Raw genomic sequence first — 21,132 nt, forward strand, 5'->3', positions numbered from 1 at the left:
AGGTCTGATGGATGTTATCGAACCCCTCTTGACGATCTCACAATACTATCAATACAGACATCAGGTCTTACCACTCCTCCCGTTGTATAAGTATCGCTTTGAAAGCAAATTCACCCAATGTCATGTCTTTTGTCCTCTCATTCTCATCAGTATATGAAACCAGTAATCAAGCGAAAACTTTCATCTACGGCCATAGAACCCAAAAAGCATCGCATCCCGTCCGCTCTGCGCAATTAACTTGGGTATCGCTCGGTTAGTACCAAGGTGGGGGACCACTTGGGAATCCCGGGTGCTGTAGTTTTTGTTTTTGGAGCTTTCACCGTCGCTCGGTATTGACTTTAAAGAAGAGACGATGATGGTCTTAGATATCTTTATTTTTGCTTGTCTGCAGGTGTCAGTAATCTCGGAAGATTCTTTTGATCAAAGGCGGCAAGCTACGATCAATTCATGTTTAGAGTGTCCGTGTGTCTTTGTGTCTGTGTGTGTGTGATAGAGTAATGCACACACCTCCCGCGCAAGAGGTTGGTGCGCATACCATAACAATCATATCACCGGTTGACTGTAGCAAGGTTGTGATTATATTTCCGAATGTGGCATTGAGTTTTTTGAATTTCCGCTATTCCCCCCTTTTCGCTTGTGAGGATGCTCTCTACAACTCACATTCAGCATTCCATCAGTCATCATCCACCATCGATCATACATCATAGCAGCAACACTCATCGATAACCTAAACACCGTCACTCAACTAATATCGACCCCAACAACAAGCTAAGAAAGACACTTTCAATATGGGTTAGCATCGCTCTATCGATGATGGTGAAGATAGTATGAATGCTGATTGATTTCTTGTTCTCGCTTGATCCCTTTTCACTCACCGCATTGAACGATGAACAGCACCAAAGAAGAAGGCTCAAAAGATGGCTTTGTCCGATTTCTTCACCCAGGATAGTACGTTAGATTTTGATTCGATCATATACATAGGTCTCAGATCCAGAAATTGTCGATGTTTACCAAAACGTCGTAATCGCATAATGAACCCGACTGACATTCACTTGATTATGTAGGTGGTGCTGGAGGATCATGGGCGGATGATATGGACTTCCCTTCTGCCCGTGAGTGATAGGTATACTCTGATCATGACCAAAGACTTCCCTGATGATTCGGATGATACAGCTGCCGCTCGTGAGAACACCGGTCCCAAGAAAGGTGATCCCGGTTATCTCGATTCAATGCCTGACCGAGCAGCCAGATCATGTCAGTAATCGTATATCCTGCCTATGTCAACCCGGCGATCTCATCTGATGTTTTCTCACAGCTTCCAACTTCCCCGGTGCACCTCCTCAAAGAGAAGAACTACCCCTCCCTACCGTCCCTCCTTTCACTGCTTTCGTCGGAAACTTATCGTACGAACCTGATCTCGAAGAAGCCGTCAGAGATTTCTTTACCGATCTCTCCCCTTCAAGCGTAAGGATATTGACAGATAGAGATGGAAAGCCTAAAGGATACGGATATGTTGAATTTCCAAGTCAAGACAACTTGAAGGAGGCTTTGGGAAGAACAGGTGCTCAGTTACAGGGTAGATCTATAAGAGTTAGCGTAGCGGAGGCTCGTAAGTGAAGCACCCCTTGAGGTCTGAACTCTGACATTCACGGCCAAAATTCTGACGTTTTTCTTGTGATCTGAATTAGCTACCAACCGAAGGGATGCTCCTCCACCATCGGTAGCGGAAGAATCCAATCAATGGCGAAGAGCTACTCCCTTACCTGCTCGAACTGACGTGCCCACACCCGCTAGACGAACTTCATCATTCTCACCTGCTGAACCTGGACCCGACAGAGATTGGTCAGCTGCCAGAGGAGCCAGATTTACCCCAGCTCCACCTGCTTCCTCGAACGAATTCAGGAGAGATAGTTCAGGTGCTGGTAGAGTTAGAGAACCCCCTGTCCCCACCGCTGCGGATGAAGTTGATCAATGGAGAAGTAACAAACCTTTAGCAGAAGCTAAAGTGGGTTCAAGGGATTTACCTCCTCATCAACGAGGTGGCCCACCGTCGGGTCAAAGTAGTCCCGGATTGGCTGATACCGAGAATACAGTGAGTAATAGGCAAATTCAAAGAAAATCTCATTGTAGTATCTTTATTCACTGATATGGGTTCTTAGTGGTCTCGAGCAACTAAATTAAGGACTCCCGCTGCTGAGGTACCACCTGCTCGATCATCTACGCAATCACCCAACGAAGAGAAAGATTGGAGATCACCTAGAGCTACTCCTGCTGCTAGTCAGCCAGGAAGCGCCGACGGTGAAAGTGAGTCACAACATCTTTAAACAATGGGACAGCTACTGACTTTTTTTGCCTCTTAGGCCCTCGTCAACCACCTCCCCCTCTTGAAAGGAAAAGACTTCATCTTGCTCCTCGATCAGTTCCCGCTACTCCCTCTACCGCCTCCGTCGAATCCAACTCACCATCAGGCAAATCATCGATCTTCGGATCTGCAAAACCTGTTGATTCTGCTGCCAGGGAGGCTATAGCAGATGCGAAGCTCGCTCAAAAGGAGGAGGAGAGGAAGAAGGCTAGGGAAGCTGAGATCGCTAAGAAGAAGGAAGAGGATGAGAAAGCTAAAGCTTTCGCTGAAGAAAGGCTAAATTCCATCAAAGCTGCTCAAGAAAAAGCTCAAGCTCAAGTGGGTGGAGGGAAACCCCAAGGTCAACAGCAACAACAACAAAGATACCCACCTAGAGAAAGAGAGAATTCAGGTAATAAGAAACCTTCGCATCCCCATCCCAACAGGAAAGGATCTACCGAACCTAAAAAGGATAATGATGGATTTGAAGCTGTTACTTCCCGAAAAGGATCTGCCAACGCTCCCACCGCTACCTCTGCAACTCAAGGTCCAAAGAGAGACGCTACCACAAGGCCGGCGTTCTCGTTCGCCGCTGCTGCTAGAGCTGAGGGTAGTTTTGTAGAGGGTTCGGATGATGTGGAGGAAGCTGCCAAAGGTGTTGAGGAAGTGAAGATCTAGGGATTGATACTCTTGACATATTGTTGGCCGGTTGGAAGAGAAGGATGCACCATAATATATGATTCATTTGGATCTTGGACTGGATAGGACTTCTTACACTGTGCATTTATTCTGACTACATATCATATCGTGAACCGAATCTAATCAAAATACTTGGAGATGAAGTCGGTTGTGTCCTTAGTTCTACATTTCAACGAACGACAAGTTCAATCAGTCAATAACTGTGTTCACCTTGACTGTATAAGATCACTCACACTTCCTCCTTTTGAGCCTTTTCTTTACCATTCTCCAAATCACCTCTTACTGAGAATCCATGAACTGCATCGGGGTATTCTACATATCGCAATCGAGATCAGCATACCACCCCAAACGCACTGACATTATTTGACTGGCAATGATCCTTGACTCACTCTTTACAACCAATTTATCACCCAGATTACCTCTCAATATACCCTCGACCTCATCCAATGCTTCATCAGTCATCATTGCATCTGCTGTTCCCTTGAAGATGGCCACTGGGACTTTGGTGATGGGTTTAACATCGTCGTTGACCAAGAATGAAGGGTGGGTAGCCACTGCTACGTCGACACGGGCTGGTGAGTCATCTTGGGCAAGGACGAGTGCTGTAGATCATCATGAGATATATAAGTGTACAGGTCTTGATTGAGTGGATGTTTGATACAAGAACTTACCGTACCGACCTCCCCAGCAGTGCCCGATCGTAGCGATCTTGCCCCTATAGTACATCAAACAGCAGTGTCATTTGTTGGGAAGTTATGTGATCTATTGGTGTGATAGAGGGATTACTCACGTTGAAGGATCAGCTCTAAGAGCTTTGAAGAAGTTCTCGATGATCGGCTTTGAGACTAGAATTCAAAGAAGTAAATAAGTATGATGATTGGAATTGCACGTTGATTCAACGCACCCGCTTCTCTATGCTTGGTGATCCACGGACCCATCGCAGCAGCCATCTTAGCTGAATCCACAGCTTTGGAAGCTACAGTCGCTTCGGCCTGAACTCTGAGATTGGGTACGATCGCATTAAGCAAATTATGATCTATCGCATCTCCTTCTAAGAAATCGGGTAGGAGTACTTTCCATCCGTTTCCGGCGTACTCGTCTGCAACCTATGTTGATCATCGTCTATTCAGCCCTCGAACATCAGGTAGACGTAGTGTCAGTTGTATAGGGCGAAGGGGCTCACCAGCTTGGTGTTGATCAGGTCAACACCGAAAATATCTGATATAAGCACGACGACATTTTGTTTCCCCTCAGCAGGAGGTTTTGGATTGGATACGTAGGTTCGTAGCCCATGGAGAATCTCGAATGATCCGAGGGGTTCACCTTGGTGGATGTCTATGGATGGAGTTGGATCAGTTATAGTGACTGAAATCATCAGTAACATGGAGAGACGATCGGAGATCTGAGGCTGGACAAGGGGAAGCAGCTCCACTCACGACCGGTGATACAGCATGGAGAGACGGTGGTTTGTTCTGACATATTGTTTTATCTGTCGATCTGTCGTCTGTTCTGCTCTAAGGTGTTGGGAGATTGGATCTGCTGAATGGATTCAAGTGGACAGGTGCAAGTGGTTGAATCGCAATCGCGACTTTAAGCTTTCAGAGGCCGGCTTGACGTCATACTTGGTCACCAGGTTACAGTCATCTTGCACAACGCTAGACACCTATGCATTCGATACATATTCACATCACTATCACCAAACGTTGAGCATTCATATACATATATCTCTCATTTCCCTTGCTGGATCTTCAGTAGCTCGTTGGAGAATTCGACCAGATAATAATCGGCGTCTGTTCCGGTCAATGCGTGTCAGCCTCGTTCTCAAGACCACAAATAGTAGTCTGGATCCGACTCACAGACTAGACCATGATCCATGATTTGCCGAGCTGAAGCTGGATTTCCAACAATGGTAGAGTGCTGCAAAGCACAGACGATTCTTCAGCCTCAAGTGTATGACGATAGTCGGCTTTTGAACCCACCTGAAGTATAGTCTCCCATCCGTCTTTTCCAAAATCGACTTCCCCATTTTCCTTCAGTGTAGCAGTGGGAGTCAAGCATTCTCTGATCGTATCTTGAACAAGTTTGATAGCTCGATTCAAGTATACCTCAGCCGCTGCTTTGTCTGTAGGTAGGAGTAATTTGTATAACCAGATCATACCGACTGCTGTGATCGTAGCGGCCGAAGCGTCATAAGGACAAGGTTTGGGGGCTTTGAAGTCCCTAAAATCATCAAACTAGTCAGCGACCAGTGTTTACGAAGGGACATGGTTGGACATACCATTCTGGAACACCTGTAGGACCGAGAAGCGAAATGAACACATCTGTGAGTTTTCGAGCAGTATCAATGAAATCTTGTCTTCCTGTTCTCAATGCTATGACAGCCCAAAGTAATTATCAGCCTTTTTTCCCCTGTTGATACCCAGAAGAGTGGAGTCACCCACCACATTGACCATATCCATATATGGCCCAAGCCTGACCTCTTGACCAAACACTATCATCCGCGTAACCCTGTGCGGTCCTTAGCTCAATGGGCAACCCCGTCTTCTGATCAAAGTTCGCTACGTGATAGGTTGTATAATCTTTTCGGACATGTGAGATGAGAGATTTTTCAGCTTGGTGATTCGCTACGTTGGCATATCTTTCGTCCCCTGTTAATTTTGTTGCTTCATACAAAAGATCGAGGTTCATCTGTACGTCATGACACCTTGTCAGCAATCTTCTGCATACTGAAATGTGTGAAGGTGGAGAAGGACATACCATATTATCTATGATCACCAGATAGTGCTCATCTTTCTTTTCTTCCGTATATTTATGTCCGTCTTTGACAAATGTCATTGAATCCCAACTTCTAATGCATCCTGCCTATAACACACCCCACTCCGTATGAGCTTGTAGATCTCTACATACACTATGACAATGTATGGACTCACAGATGGACTGTACCTATCTACCAGACTCTCGGCAGCATCGATCAGAACCTTCTTTGCCTCCTCATCACCCGTCATAGCGTAATCTCTATATAAGGTTCATTAGATTCATCCACCGTTGCGATCGTAGATTCATATCCCACACTCACTTGCCATAGGAAAGCTGGAACCTAAACCCCTGATCATGGTTCGGACTTGGTCTAGCTTGGTACTTGAAGTCCGCTTGCCATCTCCTGGCTAATTTGATTAACTCTTCTTTGGAGTAATGCTTGTCGATGGAAGAAGGGTCTAGTTCGGCACGTTCAGCTAGAAGCCATAATGTACCAGGAAAGAACCCTTGTGTCCAGGCAGTCACATCTGTGTATGAGTTGAAGGACGAACACGGTCAGTTAACACAATGTGCGATTGGAGACAGGAAAGGGGGGCTCGACATACTTTTCGAGCAGTGATAGTTGTTCGGTCCACCTGGTACTGTATATTCTGGTGTCCGACTTGGAGGTGGTCCCTAGAAGTATACCAATGTCAGACCGTCACTTGCTTATGGACAAGACTTCCTCGTCACTTACATTAGGATCCGTATCGTACTTCTTAGCTACGCCTACGACTTTGACGGACAAAGCCGGGTCGTAGAGCTCTGATACAGCTGCAGTGAGGTTCGACATGGCGGTAGCGATGAGAGATCTGTCTACGAGTATCTTGAGATCAGAAAGGGGTCTGATCTGTCATAGCAGTTATGGAGAACCTGTAAGACTCCTGATGATGTGAAGGTTATCGTTCTCAGAGAAGATCATTTGTGTTCACTGTAAGTCGGTCCGGAGCGGTCACAGGCGACGTCGACACCGGCCGCGGTCCTAGACGTTTCTATCTCTTTGTTTTCAACATCAACAGACCCCGGCCCGGATGTAGAGAAGATCATCTGACAGGTGAAATCGAGGCAAAGCTGTCCTGTCCGATACTGGAGTATGTACTTTCTAGAGTTCCCCAAACCCCATGTGCCCCATGTGGGGTGTTAAGCATAGTTTGCGTTATTGATAACCACCGCACAGTATCCATGTTCAGGCTTCGCAATTTTCAACAACATGGAATTGCTTCTTGCTGATGTCTCGGACAGAACGGACCGATCAATCTACGCTAGTCTTGTTCTAGAAAGGTTATGCTGTGAGGGTCATACATCCTGCATCTATGTTGAAGGATGTGCTATGGGGGCAAGGAGGAAACATGGAAACGCACTGTAAAGCTTGTTTTCAATCAGGTGCCATCGATGTAAGCTTCGGCGCCGGTCCGTTCTAATCTCTGTTCTTGGGTATGTAGGTCTCGCCAACATGCATATACAAGAGATAAAACATCACGGAATATACTCTTCACTAAGCGCTACTACTGCTGGCAAGGCGATTTTGTCTAACAGGATCAAAGTAAAGGGTAAAGACAACATGTCGAAGAAAGACGATATCATCGATACTCAACATTTTGAGACAGCCCCAGACGGTCAGTTCGATGACGATGTGCTCAAGGCTGATCGAGACCGCCATGAAGTTGCGGATGATGAGGCGAGGAACTATGTTGATCCGGATTTGGTCATTTCTGAAGCTGAAAGTAAGAGGATGAGAAGAAGAATCCATAGAAGGTGACTAGAGATCGAATTGCGAATGGACGTTGATGGTTTAGGTAATATGCTAACATGACATGATTGCTTTCAGAGTTCTCCCCTTGATGTGTTTGGCGTATATTGCCCAGGCTATGGACAAGGTAGGTCACTAACAATAAGTACTGTAGAATCTGGTGGGGTATGTGCTGAATTCACATGTTTGATAGGGTACCCTAGGACCTGCTTCGTGAGTCTCTCCATCAACGTTTGTTGTCAGCGATGCTGATCAACTTGTGACTGTATAGTATTATGGGATGGTAAGTCTGATTATCGTACTACTGCCTCAAGACACAGCTTGGCTTTCTCGTAACTCCAGCAGTAAATGACTCTTTCGATCTTCTCAGGATCGACGATGTCGGCGCGAAAGGTAACCAATATGCACTGACAAGTACTCTACTATGGTGCGGTATCATCGTTGGAGAACCAATTGTGAGCTATGTTCCTTTTCACTCAGCAGGCTCAATTGCATCAGCTGAACAGTCTTGATATTCTAGGCAAACCAACTTGTCAGACGATTCCCATTAGGTAAACTACTCGGATCAGCTATGATCATCTGGTCAGGTCTCCTCATGGGTCTAACCTTCTCGCTGTCCGTTCCACCGGTGTTCGCTATTCGATTCTTATTGGGTTTCTTCGAAAGTCTTTTTGGTCCTGTATTGCTTTCCAGTAAGTGCTGAAAAGCGAAAGGACCCACACGATATATCGTAAGAATAGACTGAACGGCGTGCCACTTCCACCAAATAGTCACTGTACAGTGGTACCTAAAGGACGAACAACCTTTCGTCAGTTCAGTCTGTAAGTAGTTTCACTCTCTACCTTGGGCTTTATATGTTGACACGCCTTCTGGGCACGATACAGGGCAATCCATGTTGGGCGCATCTTCAGCCGTGATGAGCCTTCTCGCCGTAAGTTCTTGTTGTGGCAGCTATACCCGTCGGGTTGTGAGATTGATGAGTTTCGTAGTACGCTTTTTATCATCTCACGAACAAAAGAGGCGGTCTTCACGGCTGGCAATGGATGACTTTGACCATATCGCTCTTCTCGTTCTTCTCAGCAGGTAGGACCTGCTTCGAAAACAAGAATGATGCATGGAATGATAGTGGCTGATTCCGCTTTTCTAGTGATGACTTTCCTTTTCCTTCCGGATAGTCCCACCAGAGCTCGATGGCTCACTGAGGAAGAGAAGACAAGGTTTGTTGAGAGAGTACGATCCAACAATCAGGGTATAAAGCATAAAGAATTCAAGAAGGCCCAAATCTTCGAAGCGATCTCTGATCCATACACCTACCTCTTGTTCTTATTGGCATTCTTCAACACTTTGGTTGTGGGGGGTATCAATACCTTTAATGCCATTTTGATCAATCAGGCTTTTGGTTTCAGCGTTTTGGATAGTCAACTGCTGTCAATTCCACTTGGGGCCGCCGTGATCTTAACTTATTTATTACAAGCGTGAGTCATGACCTTCGTCGTCGAGGGCAAATAAACTTACATGGTCTTCACTCCTCCGCAGGTATCTGGTCACCAAAACAAAACAGACTCTTCTGGTTATGATTTGCACTGTCATTCCCAACATCGTTGGTACCATAATGTTGATTTGCATCGCACCTGGCGACAAAACCAGAGGAGTCTTGATCTTTGGTTTCTATCTGATGCAATTCTTCCAATCGGTAGGTGGCACTTCGCAGCAATCCCAGGGGTGGTGTACTGAAAGCTTTCATGCGACTTGATGTGTTAGTGCAATCCCTCAATCTTCTTGATGTTATCTCGAAACTCTGCAGGTCAAACTAAGAAGTCTTTCACATACGCTACTACGTACAGTGAGTTCAGTGACCCAAAAAGTGGGGGTCCCAAAGGATGGTTGTGGCTAACGCTTAAATCGTTAGTTGCTTGGGCAGGTGGTATGTTCTTCTCATTTTCCCTCCAAGGAGGATGTTTCTAATCTTCTAGCAATTCCCCAGGCAACAGCGTCGCCCCGAATTTGTTTCAAGCTAGGTGGGCCAAAAGATATCTGCCCTCTCTTTATATCCATCTCGGCATCTACGGAGCCTTCATTATCACTTGTCTCGTCACTCGGATTCTCCTTGTCCGACGAAACAACAAGAAAATTGCCGCTCAAACAAATGAAGACGGTACTGTTGTCAACTTCAATGCTAGGGCTTTCGAAGATCTCACTGATCTCGAGAATCCAGATTTCAGATACTCCATCTGAGGGATTTTGTGTATCACAGTGATAACGAAGAGAAAGGTGGGAGGGTGAGAAAGAAATGAAGGGCGGGGAGGGGAGGGGAGGGAGGAGAGGCATTTTTGGAACGAAAAGAGGGCGTCAGAACGAGTTAACTATATAGTCAAAAGGTGGTTTCCCAAGTCGTGATTGTTATTGATATTGCGTTTGAACTTTTTTTTTTTAAAATTTGAATGGCCTTAGTTTCGAAAAATATGCATTTCTGAATGACGGATTGTACCTCCAGGATCCCTCCTGCTTTCTGCCACTATCTATGAAATCAAGCAACGCTTGTCGATATATATTAGACAGCATACATTGACATAATCAAGAAGTGTAAATAGGCACTCATTTCATTTGATAACATATCGATTACGCCGCGATCAAAGGCCATACAAATGCTTTAAGCAATACCCAGATCCTTCTTGAGCTCCTGAATACTTCCATACCCTCTTTGATCCTCATTCCACTCCTTCAACCATCCCTTGGTGTTCAACCCCTCACTTTCAGAAAAAGGTAAAGCCCATACTCTCGTTCCAATCCATTTCTCCCTCTCTCCCGCCTTGTGCTCATGGAGGACGGTAGGCAACACCGTTCTTGGACTGATCAAGTTGGTATTCCCATCTACATCCTCCACACTCCCCTTGCCACCTTGGGCAGAGAGGAGATTGATCACTCCAGATACTCCCCTTCGAGATACTGCCACTGCTGATTTTTCATTGGAACTTCGTCCGGCAATTCCTTCCTTTGGATCATCAAGAACAGGGATACGTCTTTCTGTTCCTTCCGGACCGAAATGCGAGTGTATGGCAAATCCCGAATCTGCCAATCGGAGATTACGGTTGAACGAGGATGAGACGGAGATATGGTGGACCCGAGTGTGATATGGCGTCGAGGTCGTGGAGGGTGGTACGAGCCAGGTGATTATTTCAACTTCGGCTGTCCATCCGTACAAACAAATCAGTATGCAACTGACTGTACCAATGTCAGTTGGTGCAAGAAGATCGCTCACGCCATGGGAACCATCTAGCTTTCAATACACCACTGTCACTAATTCCGAGATGTTCAACCTTGTATGGGACCTTCCACTTCAACCCCCCATCGTCGGAAAGAGCCAACACAGAATCAGGCGCATGTTGAGCGAACATCAGTGAACCGGTGGGAACGGAAAACCCGAATGAAGATGAGTATGCGAATTTGTTGTATTTCTCTGCTTTTTGACGCAAGGGGAATGCAACGTTTCTGTAACAAGTAGGTTCGATTTGTTAGCTCAGAAAGATCAGCTCATATGTGTGTTGATGCTTCACTCACGTTCCACCATTGAGAAGGTATGTATGCCCGGCTGAATGGGTGAATACCTGCATCCAAGGTTTGACAGCTGTCCATGGTTTCTCCAATAGCTCGGCGGGGTATGGTTCTTCTTCTGATGACCAGAATGGATGTGATTCAGGTAAAGCTAGGATGAAGAATGACTTCAAAGCCCAGTAGGGTGATTGAGGAGAGTTGTAATCCTTCAGATTCAAACGTTAGCCGGATGAACCAGGACGTGCAGAAACAGAAGCCGAAATAAACTTACCTCACTCATGAACAAAGAAGGGTATGCCCAACCTATAGTCAACGATCCATCTCGATTGAACACCTGAGGTTTCTGTGTGAACCACCTGATATTTCTCAGAATGATACCCTTGATCACACCCCATGAATACGGTTGAGGAAGCTAGACTGTGGATCAGCAAATGTACCACTAGAATATAAGTTAATGCTTACCTCAAGTCCATCATAAGCGACCGCAGCGAAGAACGAGCTTATAGCGAATCTATATGTCATACTTCTTCCAAAGGGTATACCAGCTCCGCCAGGTGCGAAAAGGTTGATGACATTTGGTATATTCTCTTTCGCCCTCTGACGATATTTCTCAGCTCGTTCCGGATCAGCTAATTTGGGTGATCTCGAGGTGATAGCTGCGTACAACAATGAATAGAATGGGATAGCAAAGGAGGTAGCGTAGTAGTCGTATGCCCCATTTGAGGGGTCTTGGGGACAGTCCGAAGGGAAGCCCTAAATGTATGCATAATTCAAAATTAACCATCACGATGGTTTTTGAGAGCTGTACAATACTGACATGTTCACCGTAGAATGATTCCATGAATTCTAGCTCATCATCAATGGATTTCTGATCGTATTCCGCATCAACGGATTTAAGTCCGAGGTTGACCAATACTCTGAAGACTGAATTTAAGAGATGTCAGTCGACGAGATCTAGTGGATTGAGAATGACGTGGACAGCTTACATCGCCAATTGTTTGTAGGAAAACCTCTACCATTACATCTTAGTAACCACGTATTAACCCTTTTCTTCGCTACTGGGGACAATGGATTCCAGAATGTATCGGGAGCTATAGCCAGTGAGATGCCCTAGGGGATCAGACCAGATGTAAGTCATGTATTTACAGTGTAGGCGAAATCTTTTGTCACTCACTATCGCAGCCATCTCAACGAATCTTTGATCCATATCCGTTTGGTCCCCCCAATACTCATCCTCTCTCGAAGGGTCCGTACCAGCTTCTAAGCCCTCTCTCCATTTCTTACCCAAGTCTTTCAACAACGGATGATCAGGGTCAGACGCCATCAACGGTGCTAGTCCCCATAACGCTCTAGCATAACCTTCCATCTCTGCTGCGACGGAATCGAAATGCGTCCCTGTATGACCCAATGATACCCTCGCACCTCCCTCGGATTGAGCTTCCACCAGGGGGTGTAGCAGGTCGGAGAGAAGGCAGATGAGATCATCTCGAGTTGTCACTTGGTTTGAAATAATGGATTGGACTTGAGGGGTGATTCGAGGCATACTGGAAAGTTACGCTTCGTTGGTAAGATGGAAACTCCCAAAAAGCTGTATGAGACGTTATGTGTTCATGACACGACGCATATTGAATGCACGAGTAGTAGTATTTCAATTTGCAAAACATACGCAGCTCTACTCATACTTGGCATCGGTACAACGATATTCCTAGACTGTGTTCCTCGACATCGGTCGGACCGGCACCGACTTGTCGATCACATGACGATCACTGAGGGACTTTCGCACTTGTCCGATGGAAACCCTCCACTTTCATTCGAGAGGATATGCATAGCACAGATTACGCAGACCGTTATTCAATCAAAAACCAAAAGCCCAAGATAGATGTTTTAAATAGGAGAGTATAGAGAAAGAGGAAGAACGCGCGCGGGAGGGCGAAATCGGTATGGTGGATCACTAGATGTACTTCAGAGGGTTCAATCGTCTATTTCTGATGCAAGAAGACCGCCCAACGAAGCGAGGGGTGAATAAGGGAAGTCGGATCCGAATTGATTACGGTTTAACAGTAAATCTATCGGATCGTTTGGGCACAGGAGCTTCAGTAGCTAAAGCCCTTCTCAAATTTGCAGCTTTCACTTGTCTTTTCTCCATCGCAGGATCCTGTCTCTTCCTCCTGGTAAAAGTGGGATCGTAGTGATTTGTGCAGACTTGCAAGGGACATGAGGTACTTCCCTGAGAGTATAGCGTTCCAGACTGGTCGGACTTTCGTCAGTGTACTGTTCAATGCGAACTGGCCCAAAACCCTGGGAAAGATGTAAGACTCACGGTGGTGTAATAACAACTTCCGAAATCGTTGAATTCACATTCATAAGCCAATGAGTTTGCAGCTGAAAATGGGAGTAAACAACATATTCCGCTTTTGCTATTGATAATTGCTACACTATAGTTTTACTCACTAGTTTGACCAGGTGGAGATTTGTAGATGGTAATTCGGTATAAGTTTCCATCAGCAGTTGGACAAGTGTAAAGAGGTTCAGCTAGATCACCACATTCAAAGTCAGCTTAGCTTGATCCTTCATCACCCTATCTTCATGACTTACTCCATCCATCATTGTTGGCTGCGATACCGGTCGAAGGAGCAGGTACCGCAGGTCCACCAGGCGTTATATAAGCGACATTGGAGAATTCCGGACAATCCGTACCGAGTCCTTGTCCATATCTCCTAAGACTCTGTGGGGAGCTCAAACATCAGATATCTGTAACTTGCATGGATCGAATCAGGGTGTACTTACGGGATTGTTCGCGCTGGCCGTGTACGAACAGTAGTCGTTAGAGCCTGTACCATAGCTATCAAGACGACAGATCGTTAGATTGACATCCGCAGTATCATACAGTTGTTAGTATGACAATGCTTACTAGCAGAATTGATAAATTGTCCAATCGTCTCTGGTCGATCCTAGACCATTCCTAACTTCGACTTTGCTCAATGCGATACCGGATTTAGAGGTTGCTCCGCCTGATGAGAACAACGAAAAGAGCAACATCAATGAACTAGCGCTTGCAGGTTTACATAGTATCTACGGTCATACCGTGTATCACACTCACACTTGTCTTGGTAATAAGTCTCAGGTTCTTCAATGTCCGAACAAGAGTATTCCGTATTTCCATCACTACTGGTAACATATGTCACACCTGCTTGAGCGACAGCTTGTCGAACAGCGATAGCTGACATCATGACGGTCAAGATAGTAGTAGAGAGCATGTCGAGTACTGTTTCGGTTGATTTCGGCAATGCTGTTCCAAGAATATGATTGAAAGAGGATCAATGTGCACATCAGTTTGTACCCCACACCTTATATGTTATTCTGAACATTCAACAGTCATATCTGAGAACAGTCTTGTTTGTTTATATCGCTCGGGGATCATGTCTGGAGCCGACGAGGCTTGTTAGGGTTCTTTCCAATCATTGAGATGTTGAAGGGATGTTCATGTCTTTCCATTCGAACCTGTTTACGGAATTCGGAATCAGCCGAAAAACAAGGTTAACCAACAGTAAACGCTCAGAGGAGAGGAATGTTTACGAGCAGAGCGGCTCTACACAAAGTCTAAACAATTACAGCATGTAGTTCATACCGACAGAAAGTGTTGATCAGAAATGGTATACCATGGGTTGGGAAGATTAAGATTAAAAGCCATAAAATCGGTTGTCACCTTTTGGCTTATGGCACATCTCAATTGTTTGTTTGTGCAAATCAGGCACGTCGATTACCAGAACATCAAAATACCAAGTCTCAAGTACAGTACTGGATGCTATCCATTGTCCGGCCGTAGGCCAATCGAACCCTATCTGCGTTGTCTCACGAGGTGGACAATCCATTACTTACACTGAATGTTTGAGCTCAGGTCGACCTTTGTCTCGAGGGGGAGTCAGTATACCCACTGCGATTCTGACCAAATCGTATTGTGGTGGATCATCGGCCTCTGTGTCACGTGATATGCATCCACGTGGTTTACGCGAGGGTTTGCGCTCGGTTGAGGTGCTTGTGATGATGTCGTTGTGGATGGGGGAATACCTGTGGAAGAACAACACATCGCACTAGTAACCCATCACACATCAGACATCAGACATCACATAGACAAAACAATAACCTCACCATCACAGCATAGCAACATCATAACATAGCACGCACAAGCAGTGGCGAGGTCGTGTCATTCACCTACTTTACACGCTTTTATGGAAACTTTATTCGACAATCGCATCAACGACCACACCCAGATCAATATCGCTTGATTACTGGGTCGACCACAACATCAACTTATAGGAAACATCGCACAACAGGCGCTCTTTCTCATACTCGACCATATATTAGCAGATCCTCACACGTACGCAAGCAGTTAGACTTGTCAAGAGTAAAACACGAACTGGGAGAATCTGGTCTTTCTATCAACCCTACCTCGTTTTTCGTTTACCTCACCAAATCTCTCATCGCTATTGATCACATTAACAACGACTTTTCAAACAATCGTTGAACCTTACTTTTCTTTCCAGAATGACCGCCATCCCCATACCGTTACCTTTCGGTAAAGGTAGAGAGAGGGAAAGGGAACTTCCTCCTCATCTTAATCCGTTCTATAATCCTTCTTCCTCTTCGTCTTCTTCCCCAGCAGCTTCCACTTCGTCCACTCCTTTACCCTATCCTCCTTCTCTACTCCCATCAAAACTCAATGGTCGACAACCCCTTGGAGGATCGGAAGATAACGATAACGATATCGAAGACCCATCAGCTGGACAGGACGAAGAAGAGAATATCTTTAGGGATATGAGCTGGGAAGAGATTCTGGAAGACCTCAATGCGAGGTTTCTGATCAACTTGCCAAGGGAGGAGATGAGTCTGGTGAGAGTTTACTGGCAAGCTGAACAAGCGTGAGTGAAACTGTCACCTCTTGGACCATGGCAACTCATTCCACGTATGTTGATGTCACTTTCGATTGATAGTCATTGGTTCTACGAAGATTACCTTCGACCTCTAAACCCTTTGCTTCCCTCACTAAGTCAACGTAACTTCACTCGTATCATCATCGAGTCTTCGCCTCTATACGCTTCACTGATGGCACAAGCAGGAGTTAGTTATGATCAGGTATGGGAAGAATACTGTAGCGACAAGAGGATGGTACCTTGTTGCGGTGGTATCTTGATAAACAAGGACGGGGACAAGGTGAGTCTCACGCCACTTTCAGATCGAAGACATCGAGAAGCTCATTGCTATGCTTCTTGCCTTATACTAGTGCTTGATGGTTAGAGGCTATAAGTCAAGTGCAGGATGGAGTTTCCCAAGAGGTAAAATAAACCTTGAAGAATCCGAGGAAGCTTGTGCTATCAGAGAGGTAAGCTTGATTTAAACATGAGCTCAATGCACAGCTAATGCAATTAATATGTTTGATCTCCAGGTGGAAGAGGAAACAGGTTTCGATCTGACAGGCTTGATACATCCTACAGACAAGATCAAAACGCACATAAACGCTCAGGAGGTAACCATGTTCATCGTCAAAGGCATCGATGAGAATACAGTATTCAAGACCCAGACTAGAAATGAGATTGGCGTAAGTGGACTGACTGAGCCTTTGGAGATTTGATCATTGACGCTGATGTCTAATTGTATTCTTGTAGGCCATTGAATGGGTAAGATTGGCAGATCTCCCGACATGGATTAACAAGAAAGGTCCCAAGAAGACGGGTGGTAGTGGTCAAAAGAAGTTTTACAATGTTACCCCTTTCGTAAAGTGAGTACGGTATCATCTCGGATGACCTAGACTCAAGACTGACTATCGGTGGTAGTCCCCTCAAGCACTGGCTCAAAGGTCACGGCATTGATCCGTACATGAAACCCAAGAAAAAGTCACAACCCATTGCCCCATATCGCGATCTTCAACCTTACCAATTCGAATCCCCTTCTCCCCAACCTGCCTCCCCCGTCCCATCTCGTGGCTCCTCTGCCCTCGATCACCTCTTCGCTCGGTTCATACACAAGCAAGAGGAAGAGCTATCTGCTCCCAATCAGCAAGCGATCGTCGGAAGTGACAACAAGGCCGGTTTGGAAAGACTATTTGGTAATTTGAACGTGCTCAAGGAAGAAGAGGAGTCGGTATCGCATAGGCACGATGGAATAAGCGATCATGAGAGACAGAAGAAGGAGGACAATGAACTTGCGCGATTGCTTGGTGCAGTTGGTATCGCCCAGACACCCGCACCTGAACCACCCAGAACTGCACCTTCCACACAAAAGCAAAGCAATTTGCTCGCGATGCTCAATACTCGCCCTTCTGCATCGAATCCCTATGCTCACTCGCAACAAGCTCAACCACCATCCAGTCCTGCTAAGCCCCATCAAGCGAAATTATTATCAATGATATCTCCTCAACCCGCTGGCATCACTAACAATCAAATCCCCTCAAAACCCATGTCCTTACCTACTTCTCCCCGTCCTCCGAGCCCGACAGAAGATGCACAACGACAAGCCAAAGCTCGTGCTTTACTCGATATGACCATTGCTGGAATAGGTATCGATGTACCTGCCAATACGGCTCATCCGATGGATCACGTAAATCCTTCTCATTCTGATTTCCTTCCTCCTCTGCCTCAGCCTGGTTCTGCTGGACGAAGCAGTAACACCAGCGGCGGTAGTGGCACCAGGATAACTCCTCCAGGACAAGGTAACATGCCACCGGTTCATCAACCTCCTCCCTCCACCTATGCCCACAATCAAGGATATCGTCCAAACACCCAGCCTCCCATTGGAGCTTATGGTCCACCCAGACCACCTGCTGGACCGATGAATCATCGTTCCGGCGGATATGGCGGAAGTCCTAATAGATCCTCCCAGCCACCTCCCCCACCGCCCTACGAGGCAGCTTCTCATCCTCAGTTCCGAAATGCTACGCTCGACTATCCTACTTATGGCGGGACTCTTAATCCTGGATACGAACAGCGATCTGGGCCTCCTCCAGGTATGAACGTGAACATGTATCAAAATGGAGTCAATCCCGCTCGTCCTCCTGGTGTCACCAACCTGCAGAACTCTCAGTCTTTTCGACCCAATTCTAATCCTCTACCTGGTCCTGGGAATTACGGTGTTAATTACGGGAATGGGCCTCATCCACCGCCTCATCATCTACCCCCGGGCGGATCTGTCCCTTCTGGTGGTCCTCCTCATGCAAATTACCCTAATCATGATCAACCTTATCAACCCCGACCACCTCCATTGGGAGTGGGAGTGAATGGACCGCTCAATCAACTGAATCCAGGTGGATATCAACCTCCTTTCCCACCTCAACATTCTCTACCATCCCAATTACCCTCAGTGCAATACACCAACAACCAAAGAGGGAGTCCACCCAAACCTCAAAATTTGAGTAATCCGAATGTCTTCCATCCTGTACCTAGACCACCTCAAGGTCAGGGCGCAGCGCTGTTGGCTATGATCAATAATGGAAATAACCAAGGGAGGTGATTGTGAATAGTTCGTCGTTTTACCCGCTCGCCTCTGATTGGCAGAAGTGAATTGCATACTGTCACGATGGTATATATCAATTGACATGGGATCGATTTGGGATGCTAGAATGTAAATGTGAAGGGTGGATCAACAAGATGAGCAACGATACTTTCTGGTAGATAGTATCATAGGTTGGGTTTAGTGCATAATACAGTGAAAAGATAACGGGCTCTTAGGGAAAGCGATGTCTCGTATGAATGGAAAGATAAACGCTTACTTCCACTCACGCTCCAATGTGTTGAAACCCCTGACGAAACTTCGCACCTCATGATAGAAGAGGCATAAGATCTACCAGAAAGGTTGTATCCAGTAAACGACCGATAGTCGTCAATAAAGGATGGGTGTCCGACCATCGCGATGACCATCTATCTGCTTTCGCGTTACAGTCGGCCTGACTAGATTCAGACAGGATATGGTATATCCCTCTAGTTGTCTTGTAATTCCTTCTGATTGGTTCATTGCTAAACAGTGATTTCATTATTATCACTGATTGGTCTCATTTTGATACCACTCAATCGCCATGTCTCGCCCAACCGGATTAGTTTTAAATAACCACCAAACAGCCCCATCTTACGCTGACTCTAACTCTCAAGGTGTGAAAACCGCTTACTACCCTGGTGACGAGGTATGCCAAAGTATCTCCGTAAATGGAGAGACGTCCATTTTCTCTAAAGAGGGTGCACCTTTACTTGCTACTTATGGATTCAAGGAACAGTGTCTTCATTTGAAACCTTTTCAGGTAGATGATGAAGATTACCGATTATTACCATTGAATAGCAAATTTGATTGTTCCAAAATGATCATCAACCCTACTAACGTCTCTTCTTCTCTGGATAATCTAATGGACGTGAGATACTTACAGGGGCCTTCTAGGAAATTCGTCAGGAGAATCAAATTTATTCAAAGGGGTTATATCGATAATAAGTATAGGTTCAGGACATTCGAGGATATACGCTCTTTTACGTTCAATAACAGGGCGGATATTTGGAATTATGATGATCAAACATATCGAAGAGCATTAGATACTTGGATAAAACTTACTACTGGTACCTCTCATGGTTACTATGAAAGCGAACAAGGACAGACGACTGAATATAATTGTTGGCATCATGATCGATCGAAGGACTTTATGGAAAACTATGCTAATTCTCTGGAAGTTGAAGAGAATGAAAGAGAAGCTGGACAAATTGGAAAAGCTGGAAGAGAAGCCTCAGCGAATGACGATGTTCAGAGTACGATCGATCGCATTATCGAAACACACGGAATGGCTATGCCAGGACTCCGTGATTCATCAACAAGACATGGCATTCAGCCCACTGCCCAAATGGCTGGTTCTCAACTTCATGCCGTGATAGGAGGTGCATCTGGGAATCCTCAAGGCAACGGTCATGGATATGGATATGAATATGGAAGTTTCGGTGATACTCAAGAATATTCGGCAAGTAACCAATCTGGAAATAATCCCTACAATGTCACCTCGGCCCACGGATCCCTACCAGAACATAACCACGCTATCCAGTACCACATGCGGCACCAGCAAGGGGGCAGCTGGGTGTCACCCCACGGATCATACTCTGCTCAGACTTTTACCCCGCAAATGGGCGAACAAGGAGAGCACGAGGACTCCATCGAGGAAAATCACGTTACCAGATCTATCAATGAAATGCTGGATCGCTTCAGCTAGATCTCTTTGTATTTGTCGAGGAAGGACTAGGAGCTTACAAGAAAAGTATCGAGTAATGTACTGTACTGTACGTCAATCGATATACTGTACATGTGACCGATGGTTGATAGCAAATTGCCATTGCATAAACCGCTTCTCATCTTGAAAGGATGCATGATCCTCCTTGGTCATGTTTTGTACTGTAAGCAGTCAACAGCGTTCTTTCAATAGATGTAAGCCTTGTTATAGGTCGACAATAGAAATTACAATATTGGAGGTCTCATCCCCTGGTAGAAGCGAAGTCGATCAGACCGATGAAAGGGTATTCAGAAGAAGCATTATGCGATAAGGGGAAGTTCTTGACAAAGCACACTGTAAATCATACAGGTTGAACAACTGATAGTTGGTTATGACGATCATTCCCGAGAGTTTTAGGTGACTGATTGACTCGACTTACATGAAGTCGTACAGTATATACGTTAATCGTGCGATCCCCAGAACAATCTCGCTATATCTGCAGATATAGCAATCCACTACCCCCTACCCAGCTTGGCATAAGAGCCACTCAGATTTGCAAACCGTACTCTATCTGAGATAATCTTTATCACCTGAACTGATCATGTTCCACTCCACTCAATTGATCCTAAGAAGTCCCAGTGCAGCCATTTTCGGCAGTACAAAGGGTGTAAAGGCGCTGATATGGCCATATTGAGGAAGTGTACCAAATCACTCTTCAAGACGGGTCGAACTACATCTGTTCACGGGAAAGTGCCCCCTTATTGGAGA

The 21,132-nt window shown here is 45.7% G+C and overlaps 8 protein-coding genes and 1 non-coding gene across 9 annotated transcripts; 5 read left to right on the forward strand and 4 right to left on the reverse strand.

The window, feature by feature from the left end:
• The first annotated feature begins 185 nt into the window (after positions 1-185).
• Positions 186-300, forward strand: V865_007047. The gene has a single exon (XR_010725598.1). It is a non-coding gene; the product is annotated as a 5S ribosomal RNA (ribosomal RNA).
• Positions 301-917: 617 nt separating this feature from the next.
• V865_007048 (uncharacterized protein) lies at positions 918-3,019 on the forward strand (the record flags this gene model as incomplete). Its single annotated transcript, XM_066230803.1, has 7 exons — positions 918-948; positions 1,065-1,112; positions 1,174-1,254; positions 1,316-1,609; positions 1,689-2,092; positions 2,160-2,304; positions 2,361-3,019. The coding sequence occupies 7 exons, from the start codon at positions 918-920 to the stop codon at positions 3,017-3,019; spliced, it is 1,662 nt and encodes a 553-aa protein (XP_066086900.1).
• A 140-nt stretch (positions 3,020-3,159) lies between these two features.
• Positions 3,160-4,519, reverse strand: V865_007049 (uncharacterized protein; the record flags this gene model as incomplete). Its single annotated transcript, XM_066230804.1, has 8 exons — positions 3,160-3,202; positions 3,274-3,352; positions 3,430-3,642; positions 3,712-3,755; positions 3,831-3,885; positions 3,945-4,146; positions 4,224-4,375; positions 4,477-4,519. The coding sequence occupies 8 exons, from the start codon at positions 4,517-4,519 to the stop codon at positions 3,160-3,162; spliced, it is 831 nt and encodes a 276-aa protein (XP_066086901.1).
• A 249-nt stretch (positions 4,520-4,768) lies between these two features.
• V865_007050 (uncharacterized protein) lies at positions 4,769-6,629 on the reverse strand (the record flags this gene model as incomplete). Its single annotated transcript, XM_066230805.1, has 10 exons — positions 4,769-4,830; positions 4,897-4,957; positions 5,020-5,260; positions 5,319-5,412; positions 5,482-5,728; positions 5,798-5,902; positions 5,971-6,055; positions 6,117-6,324; positions 6,403-6,472; positions 6,534-6,629. 10 exons carry the CDS (start codon positions 6,627-6,629, stop codon positions 4,769-4,771), a joined length of 1,269 nt encoding a protein of 422 aa, XP_066086902.1.
• A 768-nt stretch (positions 6,630-7,397) lies between these two features.
• On the forward strand, positions 7,398-9,821 carry V865_007051 (uncharacterized protein; the record flags this gene model as incomplete). Its single annotated transcript, XM_066230806.1, has 14 exons — positions 7,398-7,591; positions 7,665-7,713; positions 7,780-7,799; positions 7,858-7,869; positions 7,957-8,041; positions 8,107-8,278; positions 8,357-8,407; positions 8,471-8,517; positions 8,576-8,669; positions 8,734-9,061; positions 9,123-9,279; positions 9,348-9,429; positions 9,496-9,510; positions 9,571-9,821. The coding sequence occupies 14 exons, from the start codon at positions 7,398-7,400 to the stop codon at positions 9,819-9,821; spliced, it is 1,557 nt and encodes a 518-aa protein (XP_066086903.1).
• Positions 9,822-10,236: 415 nt separating this feature from the next.
• On the reverse strand, positions 10,237-12,681 carry V865_007052 (uncharacterized protein; the record flags this gene model as incomplete). Its single annotated transcript, XM_066230807.1, has 8 exons — positions 10,237-10,772; positions 10,846-11,075; positions 11,145-11,344; positions 11,410-11,550; positions 11,601-11,891; positions 11,956-12,062; positions 12,125-12,248; positions 12,313-12,681. The coding sequence occupies 8 exons, from the start codon at positions 12,679-12,681 to the stop codon at positions 10,237-10,239; spliced, it is 1,998 nt and encodes a 665-aa protein (XP_066086904.1).
• Positions 12,682-13,185: 504 nt separating this feature from the next.
• V865_007053 (uncharacterized protein) lies at positions 13,186-14,365 on the reverse strand (the record flags this gene model as incomplete). Its single annotated transcript, XM_066230808.1, has 7 exons — positions 13,186-13,386; positions 13,459-13,520; positions 13,590-13,670; positions 13,734-13,863; positions 13,926-13,980; positions 14,050-14,149; positions 14,239-14,365. 7 exons carry the CDS (start codon positions 14,363-14,365, stop codon positions 13,186-13,188), a joined length of 756 nt encoding a protein of 251 aa, XP_066086905.1.
• A 1,318-nt stretch (positions 14,366-15,683) lies between these two features.
• On the forward strand, positions 15,684-18,641 carry V865_007054 (uncharacterized protein; the record flags this gene model as incomplete). Its single annotated transcript, XM_066230809.1, has 6 exons — positions 15,684-16,057; positions 16,130-16,349; positions 16,420-16,518; positions 16,582-16,734; positions 16,802-16,914; positions 16,970-18,641. The coding sequence occupies 6 exons, from the start codon at positions 15,684-15,686 to the stop codon at positions 18,639-18,641; spliced, it is 2,631 nt and encodes an 876-aa protein (XP_066086906.1).
• A 562-nt stretch (positions 18,642-19,203) lies between these two features.
• V865_007055 (uncharacterized protein) lies at positions 19,204-20,367 on the forward strand (the record flags this gene model as incomplete). Its single annotated transcript, XM_066230810.1, has 1 exon — positions 19,204-20,367. One exon carries the CDS (start codon positions 19,204-19,206, stop codon positions 20,365-20,367), a length of 1,164 nt encoding a protein of 387 aa, XP_066086907.1.
• Positions 20,368-21,132: the final 765 nt, after the last annotated feature.

The sequence above is a fragment of the Kwoniella europaea genome, chromosome 2, assembly GCF_036810445.1.
Source record: "Kwoniella europaea PYCC6329 chromosome 2, complete sequence".
NCBI classification, from domain to species: domain Eukaryota; kingdom Fungi; phylum Basidiomycota; class Tremellomycetes; order Tremellales; family Cryptococcaceae; genus Kwoniella; species Kwoniella europaea.